General features: G+C 38.4%; 1 protein-coding gene across 1 annotated transcript; it reads left to right on the top strand.

Annotated features, from left to right (window-relative positions):
* Positions 1-7,126: 7,126 nt before the first annotated feature.
* On the top strand, positions 7,127-8,388 carry LOC141698417 (uncharacterized). The gene is made up of 3 exons (XM_074503108.1): positions 7,127-7,450; positions 7,550-7,871; positions 7,925-8,388. Exons 1-3 carry the CDS (start codon positions 7,127-7,129, stop codon positions 8,386-8,388), a joined length of 1,110 nt encoding a protein of 369 aa, XP_074359209.1.
* Positions 8,389-12,796: the final 4,408 nt, after the last annotated feature.

Here is a 12,796-nt window from a genome sequence, read left to right on the forward strand (position 1 = left end):
ATCCCAAATCTCAATAGCCAAGAGGGAAGAAACCAAAAGGTTAAAGAAAGAAGCTGAAAAACTCAAGGCTGACAAAAGAGCACAAGCAAAGCTTGAACAAAAGCTAAAGTCAAGTCTAGTTGAAAATGAGAAAGGAATTGAAATCAGAGGTAAAGACAAGATTACAAACTTAGATGAGGTTTTTGGGAGTATATTTGGTGAAAGCATGGAGGAAAAAGAGGAATGGCAGAAGGGAAACAGAAGAAAGGCCAAGGCACATAGAAGGAGTGAAGGCAACACTGAAGAAACTAAATCTCTACCTTCCATACCTGAACCCTTTGTTGCTGATCCCACTATAAACATCCATGGTGAACCAATCATCCCAAAAGAGGAACCTATTGATTGGGACACCATCAATTTGCCTACCTTTTTAACCACTCTTCCACTACCAAAGAAACAGAAAAGAAAATCCAAATCTACACCTCCCCTAAACTCTAAGAAATTCACTCAAAAACATAAACCTAACCTAAGCCACCCATTTCTAAAGATGATTATGTTCACATCTGTGACATAAAAGAAATTTCAGACATTGAACTCTATCTGGATGAGCTGGAGGATGTAAGGGGAATTGCTGCTTACAGACAGCTACCAGAGAGATTGGTGTTCAGATACAAAGGAGCTGGGGAAAGAACATGGCCTCTCTACAGGATTCTGAATGAAGGCTACTCTACCTTGATCAGAGTCTTTTCAGCCGTACAAAAGGATTCTGGCTTTACCAGGACTGCCAAGACTGAAATTCTCAACAAGATTGCCAACATAAGGAAAACTTGGAGGGAGCCCAATGCTTTGCCCAGAACCTTACTCATTCAAGAAAGGGGAACTACAATTCACAAATCACCTCATTGGTAGATGGAATTCAGAGATGATAAAGGAGTCAGAAGATTTTTCAGACTTGAAGACCAACTCAAGATTGCCAGCAATGAAACTCTCAAAGAAATGCAATCTAAGTTGGATATCAGTGATGAAGATGAAGCTGAATTCTTCAGACAACTCCAACTCCAAATTGAGGAAAATGACAAAGGGCTAGGAAAGAAAACCAGGGATCAAAGAAGAAAAAGATGATTTGCTCAGGCTAGAGGAGCACCCTTGGAAACACTGTAAATCTTCAATTACCTTCTAGTACATACACTTTTGCAGCACTTTTAAATTTCTACTTAGTTTCAGTTCATATATTTGTTAAGTGTTTTGTTATCATCAAGTTAACCTTGAATTTATGTCTACAATTCTTATAGACATAAATAGGGGGAGATTGTTAGGAATATATGTGCATTAGTTTGATGATATGTTTAACAAAATACTTAAGTAGAAATCTAGTGTTTGTAGCCTCAACGGATAAGACCACTTTGGCTATCCGTTGATGGTGTAGCTTTACTTAGAAATAAGTCTAGTGTTGTAGCACATTTCAGTCTCCGAATTTGAGATATAATTCTTAAATGTTGAGGGAAATTATAAGTCATGTTGACTACTAAAGGATATGCAGATAGGAAGGCCAATTGTAAGTATTTCATGCCTTGTAATTTTGTATAAATGAAATGGTTTCAACGGATAACTTAAAGACCTTCAACGGATGAGAAACAAAGCTTCAACGGATGTCTCTAAAGCTTCAACGGATAACATCCTTCAACGGATGAGTGCATCAATGGATAGAGCTTCAACTGTTAACACATCAACGGATAAAGCCATCAACGGATGAAGGCTTCAACGGATGTTCTGTTAAATAGCAGTTGACAAGTGGTAGTTGTACCTACAAACAGAGGCACATGGGTTGACAGAGACAACTGAGATGTGGTAGCCTATTTCAGGAACATCAGAAAAAGCAGCCGTTCTACTCTAGTATAAAAAGGCAATAAGTCAACAATGCACTGGAGTAAAATGGAGAAGAAACAAGTGGAGAACTTATTTTATTATTGTACTTTTTATCTTTGTCTTCACTTGTAAACTTGGTGTTATATAAACCAAGTAGCAGCTAGTAATTAGAATAGAATTTTTCCAGTGCTGTTTGGAAAAATCTTGAGAAAAATTATCTAGTTTGTACTAGGATGCAGCTGTGATCAACTTCTTGAATCACAGATTTTCTGAAATACCATCTCTGGTGGAACAACAAATCCACCAGAAAAGTTTTTAAGGTCTGTTGTGTTCTGTACTTTTGTGCTTGAATATATATCTGTCTGTATTAGCTTAAAGCAATTCACACACTTGTTTATCTTAAACACACAGCCTTTGAAACTGCTCAAAACTTGAAAAAGTTTTGAGATTTACATTCAACCCCCCTTCTGTAAATCTCATTGTTAGTTCACTAGGAATAACAACTTGACTAAAGCTGATGAAATGTTAAATTCTGATGATTTCAAAACTCAGCTTAGAGTCACTGCATTGAGTACTAAACATTTACAAGGTCTTCATTCAACTACTCATGCAGAGCTACACAAGATTCAGGAGAACTTTATCAAATAGGAACAAGTTTGGAAAATTGATAAGAAAAAGTTCTTCCAACCTACCATTGATAGGATTGCTTATATTGAGAAGACTCAAGATCATCAACAAGCTCAGATTGATGAAATTCTGAAAAATCAAGCTTCTCAGCAATCACAACTAACTGAAATCCAATCCTCAGTGGAATTGTTTATCTCTCTTCTACTACCTGCTGATGCCAAAAAGGGGGAGAAAGTGATTAAGTCCAAATGCAAGACTGACAAGACACTGACAGGAAAGGATAATGAAAAAGATGATCAAGGAAGCTCTGGAATGGGTAGAGGTCATAGTCAAGGTAGAGGATTTACATCAAGATAAGCTAGTCACAGGACAAGTTCTGATACTGGGAAAAGAATAAGTTCTGCTGCTGGTAAAAGGATAAGTTCTGATGAACTTCTAGATCTTGATGAGGAAATGTCAAGACAGTTATTTCTTCAGGAAAATCCAGGAATGGACTTGGAAAGTTTAAAGGAAGAAGAAGCCAGACTTAAATCAGAGAAAGTCACATCTAAATCTGAAGCTTCTGGTAAAAAGCCACTTCCAAAACTCAAAGGCATTGTGATCAAAGAAAGGACACATACTGAAGCAACATTGGCTAGATCACAACCACAGATAGATCCAAGATCCAAGGGTAAAGAAAAGGTTGGTGAACCTATCAAGGTTTATGTACCTCCTGAGGATGAAGAAATTACTGATGAAAAGGATGATCTTGCTCTGACTTCAAGAAAAGTTCTTAAAACAACCTCTGACATGGCTCAAGTTGTTCAGAGTCAAGAAATTATAAGTTCTGATATTCAGAAGAAGCAAGTAACCTCTGACATAGCTCAAGTTAACTTGATATCAGAAGATAGATCAAAGACACTCCTACCAGGATTTACTAAAGCAAAACAGACTCAATCTTTGAAGACTACTGCAAGTGGTTTTGAAGCTAGAGTAGTTACTGGAAAGGAAGCAAGAGATAAAAATGGATTGGGAAGTGCTGATGAAAGAAGAGTACACAACACTACCAATGATCCAACTTCCTTGAGTGAACCAGGTATTGGAGCAACTCCTGAGAGATTGAATCAACTGGAATCCGTACAGATGGTTTACCATACCTACTTGAAAGAATACATCATGTTGTATTTCATGACAGATGGTAGGGTTTATCATATAAGACAAAATGCCATTCCATTGAAGTATTTTGAAGAATTGGAGCATGTACTTTTCTTACTTCAAGTGGATGACAGAATAACAGGGACTGCTGTAAACTACTTAAAAGAACAGATTCAGAGACAGAAAAGGCTTTATTTTGTTAAGTCTGACAGCACATATGTTCCAGAGTACAGAGATCACAATGGTGATATTGTTGATATGAAGCCTAATACTGCACAGATCAGAACATATCTTGGTATTAAGGGACTTGAATTCAATCTGGAGTCTGACAAAGCCTATATCATAAGACTAGATCAGGAGTTGAGAAAAGCAAAGATCAATGATCTCAGAGCTGCAATCTTTCAAACTGGTGAAGATACTGCAGATAGAGCCGGCCAAACGAGCGGTTTGGCTCGGCCCGGACGTAAATCGGCTCGCCTGAAATTCGTGAAACTCGCCCCGTGACGTGCCGGTTTAATATTCGGCACTAACCGTCTATGCAGACGAGCCGAACACGAATTACAATATTTAAAATCGTAACCAGCCCGGAACCGGCCCGGAACCGTTCGTCAAAACCGAAGCTGAATAAGTAATTATTTAAACCGGTTATTCGGATCGCTAACTGCGGTTATTCGGCCCACAAACCGCCCAGTGATTCGCCTGATTCGCGGTTATTCGCGGTTCATAGTGGTGTCGGTAGTCCTCTCTCTCTCGTGAAGGCGAAGACTCTCTCTCCCTCCCTCTGTGTGTGTTTCCTTTTCTCCCACTCACACAAGACTTGGCTGCAGAGATATTATTGGGTAATTTGGCTGAGCTTTTCTCCAACTTTTCTGACAAAAGCTACTCTCCCTCCCTGCTATATTGTTTTACCTTTTCCTTTCCATTTGTGGGGAATTTATATACCTATGAATATGTAAGAGAGAGATAGGATGACTGTATGTATATATTGTACATACAGTTTGTAAACCAATTACACTATGCAAACCAATTAAAGAAAAGGCTTATTCGTCTGAACCGTGGAACCGTGTAGCTCGCCTGATTCGCGGGCCGTACACGGGTTGGACCTTTAAATAACCGCTCGGCACGTCACGGACCGTTTTAATTACACGGGCCGTTCACGAGTTATGTTGTAAGTAAACCGGCCCGTTAAAAATTCGGCCCGAACCGCACAGACCGTTCGTGTGGCCGGCTCTAACTGCAGAGCTTAAAGATGCCAAAAGGAGAATGATTGATGAACTCAGATATGCTGAGAAATGTTTGTTGAAGAACTATCTCAGAACAACTCCTGACATCAGAGAGATCAGATGATGAAGCCAAGTCGAAGATCTACAACTGCTTAAATTCTGATATTTGTACAGACTGAAGTTGTTATCAGAAGTTGAATATTGGTAAAGCTTTAAGGACTGTAAGTTGTAGTTATCTAGTCCAATTCTCATGCATTTGTACTTAATATTTTTGACATCATCAAATATCTGTTAAACTTGTATATTATGCTAATTTACAAGTTGGGGGAGATTGTTAGATATATTTGATAATGTCATGGCTAATATAATTTATGTTTAGATTTCAGATCTTACTTAACAGGACAAATCAGTACTTAACTGTTGATCAGTACTTATACTGGAAGTCAGGACTTAAGGATATCAGTACTTATATTATCAGGAGATAATCATCACATCAGAACTTAAGTGCTGAAGGATGATCAGAGAAGGACAATAGCTGATTAAAGGAAAGAAGATCGAGATAAACATAAGAAGAGATATGCATGAAGAAGGAATTCCGTGAAGAATGGAATACTTGGAAGAAAAGATATCTGATTGATATATTTTAGGAAGCAGAATTATATTCCATATCAATTAGCAATTATCTTGTAACTGTGTAGTATATAAACACAGACATAGGGTTTACACTAAAAGTGTTAAGATATTCGAGAAGATTATTCATTGTAACCCTAGCAGCTCTCGTGATATTTGTTCATCACTGAGAGGTAACAGTTCCATACTGTAACAGAGTTTATTGTTTCAATAAAGTTTGTTTTCTGTTACTTAATATATTAAAGTTCGATTTGATTGTATTATACACTGTATTCACCCCCTCTACAGTGTGTGTGACCTAACATAGGTCATAACGAATTCCGCGTAACGAATGTGTCTACACAGTCGTACCATCCAATGGGACCATCCACCTGAAGCAAGAAATGTATGATGTTAGAGACTATGTTGGAATACTTTTGAACATGAACAAAGAGTCATAAATATTTAAGCATAGTCGTACCTGAGAGCACGGGGATGCTGCATCAAATAAGGGTCTCGCTGTATGGGAGCTAAGGCAGTACAATGCTCATATATCCAAACCTGAACCACATTCGAGAAATGAATATTTGTTGAAGGCATGGATCATGTACCATGTAGTATGCAGTGTCTCTAAAGTATGCAGTTTGTCTATAGTATGCAGTGTGTCTAATGTGAAGTATGTTAGGTGGATATGTACCTGTAATAATGTCATCGACCCACATAGCTCCATCTTATATCCAATGCTAGCTGAGCAAAGGCGGCGGTAAAGATAAGCAAGACATGCACTGCCCCAACTATAAGTATTAATCTGACCCACGTGCCGCACAAATGGGAGGAGGTTTAGAGGCATGCGGTAACCACTGTAGTTTGGCACAGTAGAACCAATGAGCAGAAGCAAGTGTGCACGTGTGTGGTACAGTAGCTCACGCTCATGATCATGACCAGTAGCTGAGTGTAGACGGGAACAGTCACCGAACTGACGAACCAACCAACTAATCTTAATTTCTCCCTTCTTTATAACATCCGTATCTTGCTGTGGATCGGGGGCAACACCAAGAAGCTCCTGTACTAACAATGCATCTACATCCCCTGGAATAGGTAATACAGGACGTCCAACGCTGCGTAGCCTTAATATGTAGTACACATCCTCAAGTGTAACAGTGGCCTCACCGAAACAGAGATGGAAAGTATGCGTCTCCGGGCGCCATCGATCAAGAAAAGCCGATATGAGGCAAGCATCATGTCTCATACTCCCGGCTAGTAAAACACCCATAAAACCAGCTTCTGTAATGGTATCCTGGATAGGCTGTGGCAGTGGATTAGCCTGAACACAGTCCCAGTATGTCTTGAAGTTTGAGCGGAGCCGTAAATGATCGTCACTACCCTGCAAGTAAATTTGAATTTGAGCATTTACAAACAGCATAAAGAATTTTGATAAGTAAACCGGGAACTGGGATAAGAATGTGTACCGTGCCACCCCAGACAAGCTGTGAACGATGCCTATTTTGTTGAGTAAGTAACCCCCCGTCAATTGGACCGGGGTTGATCAATTGTCGTCCAGCCATGTACAGAGGAATGCATAAATTTCTAGCATGTTTCCAACAGCTGGGGAAGAGCATCATGTTCCAAGGGCTCCATGGTTTCACACGGAGATATATATTCCCCCAATAATAGATAGCCCTAACGATATGTATTTTGATGAAGACCTTGATCAGGGGGAACTGAGTGAAGGAAAGTGTTACCGTGACAAAGCAACCCTGTTGTTGGCATTCAAGCGTGCTCATATTTCCACAGATCGTACATATAAAATGACAAAGAGTAACAAAGAACAACTCATTGTTCAGTGCCGGGCTGAGGGCTGTAACTGGAGGATGCGAGCTGCTTTCATGCATAATTCTGGTTACTGGAGGATAAATGTCAATAGAGAGGAACACAGATGCTTGGTTGATCAGCCGTTGCAAGATCACAAGAAGCTATCTGCAAGGATGATTTCGCAGCTTGTCAAACCACTTGTAAGTAATTTAACATACATAACTATTTAACTTCCCTACAAATTGTGTTAAAATATTTTGTGAAAATATTTTGACACTGCTCAATGACATTTGAAATAGGTGATAGATACACCAGAAATCCCCATTAAAACCATTATCCCTCTTATCAACAATGAGCACAACCATATAGTGGGGTACAAGAAAGCGTGGCGAGGCAAACAAATAGCCATTGAGGAAGTCTATGGAAGTTGGGCTACAACTTATCAAGCTCTTCCCATGTTTCTTGCAGCCATCAAGAAGACAAATGCTGGAACCATTGCTGAGATTGATGCCGTGCCACATGTTCAGGAATGGGGCACGTCCGTTTGCAAGCGAATCTTTTGGTGTTTGAAGGCAATGATGGACGGGTGGCAACATGCACGTCCTGTAATTTCAATAGACGGTACTTTCTTGAAGGGGAGATATAGGGGTAAATTGCTTGTTGCATGGGTGTAGATTCGAACAACCACCCTTTTCCCCTTTGCTATGGTTTGGTTGATGAGGAGACGTACGAGAACTGGTCTTGGTTTCTGCAACGTATTCGGAGACATGTCTGTCGCCAAAAGACCGGCGTGTGCATCATCTCTGATCGAGCAGCCAGTATTCTTTCTGCAGTAAGAGACCCTCAAAACGGATTTGCTGAGCCATTAGGCATCCATAGGTTCTGTCTACTGCATGTCCGAAGCAAATTCTGCCATCATCACCCTGGCGGTGAACTAAAGAAATTGATGTGGACAACTGGCACAACCACACAAGTATCCAAGCATGATGCATACATGGCAAGGATTGGTGAAATTTCCCCCCTATCCTTGACTATCTTGCAAGAATACCCGTTCAGAGGTGGACACTTTCCCACGATAATGGTGTTCGTTATGGTCAAACGACCACCAACATGTTTGAGGGTTTCAACGAAAACATAAGAAGGGCTCATTTCCTTCCAGTAACAACGATGATGGAGTAGCTCTTTTACAAGGCAGTCACGATTATTGAGACACATAGAAATAAAGTAGATGACGGTGTGCAACAGGGTCAACAGTTATGTGCGCGTTCAGCCGCCATGTTAGCAAAAATTCAAAGAAAGGCAACTGGACATACGGTTATTACTTTTCACCGTGCATGTGGTATCTTGAAAATAGTTACACGTCAATACACAACTGCTAAAGGAAAGGTAAAGGGAGGTAAGACCCAAGTCGTCAATCTCAACGACTATACGTGCACGTGTGGAAAATGGGCGACGCATCACATGATGTGCTCTCACGCAATGGCTGGTTGTATAAGACATGGACTGAGTTGGGATCATTTCACTGAAAATTGCCATAAAAACCAAACAATGGAGAACTTATACCGGCCAATTATCCCTTAAAACCAACCGAATACTGGAACTACGAATTACCCCCACTCTGGAAGGGGTATGGAAAGTTAGTAGCGGATGAATCATTGAAGAAACTTAAGCAAAAACGTGGAGATAAGGGGCAATCGGTGCGGATCCGAACGGAGATTGATGGTCCGCGATCAGGAAAGAAATGTAGTGTATGTAACCAAGAAGGTCACATCAAGCGTAGTAAAAAATGCCCAGGGCCTCCACACTTAATAACGTGAACTTCTACTTGCTCGTTTCTTAGCTTCATTGCATTTTCTTAGCTTCATCTAAAATGTTGTACCATCATTGTCATTTGTATAATCTAAGTTTTCTATCTTGCTATTTCGAACATTACATGCAAAAGTTGGTTATTGTGTTGTCCATTCGAGCTTCAAATTGTGGAACTCCTATTAGGTTTATCCCATTCAAAACAAACATTCCAATTAGGCGTTCAAATTGTTACTAAAATTATACAACAAACATTAGAAAGAACTTAAAAATCTGCAAGGTTTACAACATATTGATCCTCATCAGTTCCTGCACTCTCCATAACTTCACCCTCTGCTTCATCCGCATCTTCTCCAACGTCACGCCAGGCCTGATGACCTTCAACATACCATGCAATTTCACTATCTTCTCTTTCAATCAGGTTGATTTCCATTTTGTCATATTTTTTATACACTTCATCGATCTGACGGATGCGTTCATCCTCCGGCAGGGACCGATCATTGTAAGCCTTTCAGAGCTTTTTTTATCACCTTTTATCTCGCCCAAAATGTTTTGATTCACGTACTTCTTCTTCTTTCTGCCACTCTCATCTTCTTTCATTTTCTTTCTGCGACCGATACATTCCGCGATACTAAGCTGACGCCAAATGGACTTAGATGTGCTTGACGATGATCTTTTTTTACCCTTATCCATTTTATGCTTTCCAATTGAAATGCCCAAGACATTTATAGGGCATGCTAACAACTACGTCACATTACATTTGTACAGTACCTCACACTAAATTTATCATAAACACTCACACACTATCTGAGTAGTCAAATCATTCAGAAATATAAAATAATAATTTCAAAAGCTCAAAATAATAAAGTACACTATCAAAATACAATATTCAAAAATATTACTCTTGATCGGACAAGTAGAAATCGGAAATATAGTCGGGACTCGTAGCAAAATGATGATACATTCTTGCGCTGTGATGGTCACCATCTTCAGCAAACTCCCTACATTTTCTTTCTAGATCCATCCGGTTTAAACGTATTCTCATTCGATTCTCTTCCTCTCTTGCACGGAATAAAGCTAGTTCCAGTTGTTGAGCGGTGTCTCGCTGCATGTGTATGGCGCGTTGTTTAGTTACTCGCACTCCATGTTCTTGACATTGGGCTACACATATTTGCAAACACCCTACACGCCATTCCCACTCCTTGTAATAACCCCAATTTTTGGAAATTTTTGAAACCCTTATGAATAGTGTTTTTGCTGAATGAGAAAACTTTTCATGCCCCACTATGCAGAGATTCTGTTATGGATATTCTGAGATTTTATTAGTACTCTATATGGTATATAAGTGTATGTAAAGATCGTCAGAATCCAATTCCGAATACTTTGATTTTTCCCGGAAAATCCACTAGATACGGAAAGAATTGAGTATAAGGTAACAAGATAAAAAGGATTTAAATTAAAGGATTATAAGAGAGGATCATAAAAAGGAATATAATGTATTGAGAAAGGTTAAGGGAACCTAAGTAATAAGATCCCGGGTATGATCCCTCAAACGATAAACGAAAACGAAAGTTAAGCGAACCGTATAACAGATCAGCGGTCATTAGGCAAACAATTAGGAAGTTAATCAAAGAGATTAGAGGGGATGATGTCATCCAACCAATGAGAAGAGGACAAAGAGGGAAGGATGACACCACATGATGACATAAGCATGACAAAGGAAGGAAGGAAATGTGGTTGAATTAGAACCACACAAAGTTTAAGGCTAAAAAGGTAATTAACTAAAACAAAAAAACCAAAACTACATCCACCAAGCCAAGCAAATCATTTTTCATCAAAACAAAATTTTATTTTCATCACCAAGAACATTGCTCTCGGCTTTTCCTAGTTTTCAAAGGGAAAATTTTCAAAATCCAAGATCCAAGCTTCCTAAATTGGTAAGATAATTCCTTAGTGTTCCTTATGCATAGTTATGGCTATATTATGAGTTTAAGCATCCCATTCATTCTCTATCTTCTCCAATAAATCAATGAAGAAGACAATGAATAGTGATTTCAAGGTTTTTAACTTGATTTTCTTGCTTTTCCTTTAAGATCCAAGCATTCCTAAGACTCCTCAAGGCTTCCTAAGGCTTCCTAGCTACTCACACCACTTCAAGGAAGGTATATCATCTCCAAACCCTAGCTTTACTTTGTATATTAGGATGATTTTAGTTGATATGGTATTAGAGTAGCTTAGTGATTGTTGGTTTAGAGTTGGGTTGGAATGGTGGTGAATGGATTGTTGAAATCTTATGATTTGGTTAAAGAATGTAGTATAGTTTAAATTCAAGTTTTAAGACTAAGTAAATTGATTATAATGAGTTGATTTGGGGCTGTTGTAATGTAGTTTGGATGGAGTTTTGATTGGGTTGTGAATTGGGGTTGAATTGTGGTGGATTTGGAATGGTTTAAATTTGGGAAATCGCGTAAACATAGCCGTTGTAATGTCCGATTTACTTTAGACTGCTTTTGTTCATAACATTAGGACCCAAGAACTCCCTGCTAGATTTTGACCTTTTCCATATTTAGATAGTTCATGTTACGAGCTTCATTTTGATATGTAGTTCGTTTGATTCCGATGTACGGTTTAGGAGAAACGACCGTTTTAAGTAACGGCGTTTCGCGAACAAAACATTTCCCCTCGCCTTACTTTGAAACATAGGTTAAAGACCTTAAAGGGTTAATTAATGTATGAAACAATTATGTTAAGTATGTTAGGCAGTTGGTAAGACACTCGCGAAGGAATCTCCTTAAAACTCGTAATGGTTAAATTATTAAAAAATGGTGGAGCCGAGGGTACTCGAGTGACTTAAGAGAATCAGTAAGCGCAACACGAGCGTTAGAGTCTGAGTTGGTTAGAGTATAGATTTATAAGTGACTTTGGTTTAATTCCAACTTACTTGTTGTTTATAGGTTACCAGACTCGTTCCGAGCCATTCGTAACCCTCAGTCGCTCAGGCAAGTTTTCTACCCGTTATACTGTTATTGTGATATATATATATGTATATGCATTATCTTGTAATAGATGCATGATGGTTATATTAGCAAATTCTTGCGATATATTGTAGCATGTGACATGGTACATATGCATGCCTGTTTCGTATTTTTTCCATATATATCTGTTGGTTCAGTTGATAATACCTATGCTAGAGAATAGCGATAATTTGCATATACCCTTAGTATAGGGACCCAAAGGTGAAAACATTTTCTAAAACCGGGAGTCGAGGATCTCGAGTAGATTTTATATATATATATATATTTATATATATATATATATGGTTATAGTTTTCAAAACTATTAATCGAATAAGGTTTATTCGATAACTTTATTTTATTAATGAATATTATCTTGAATATTCATTCGAGGACTTATGACTCCTTTAGATTATTATTGAATATTACTTGGATATTCATTTGAGGATGTATGACTCCTTTATTTTATTTAATGAATATTATTTATAATATTCATTCGAGGTATTATGACTCCGCTTATTATTTATTAATATTCTTTATTTTATTAAAGAATAATGTTCGATAATCAAACTTACTTTTGATATTCACATAAAGATATTACTCTCGTATAAGTATATCTTTGATTATTACTATTCATTTCAAGTATAAGTTTTCCAACTTCTACCTCAATTATTCTTTATGGGAATATTATTTAAATAATAATATTCAGATATTTCTTTATATTGAG

Source organism: Apium graveolens, chromosome 2 (genome assembly GCF_009905375.1).
Source record: "Apium graveolens cultivar Ventura chromosome 2, ASM990537v1, whole genome shotgun sequence".
Lineage (NCBI taxonomy): Eukaryota > Viridiplantae > Streptophyta > Magnoliopsida > Apiales > Apiaceae > Apium > Apium graveolens.

Excerpts from the sequence above, each read along its gene's own strand:
- LOC141698417 (XM_074503108.1), top strand. The coding sequence starts at position 7,127 with ATGTATTTTGATGAAGACCTTGATCAGGGGGAACTGAGTGAAGGAAAG. Across the intron at positions 7,451-7,549 it reads CGCAGCTTGTCAAACCACTT|GTGATAGATACACCAGAAAT; the intron begins GTAAGTAATTTA and ends CATTTGAAATAG. Across the intron at positions 7,872-7,924 it reads TCCTGTAATTTCAATAGACG|ATTCGAACAACCACCCTTTT; the intron begins GTACTTTCTTGA and ends GCATGGGTGTAG.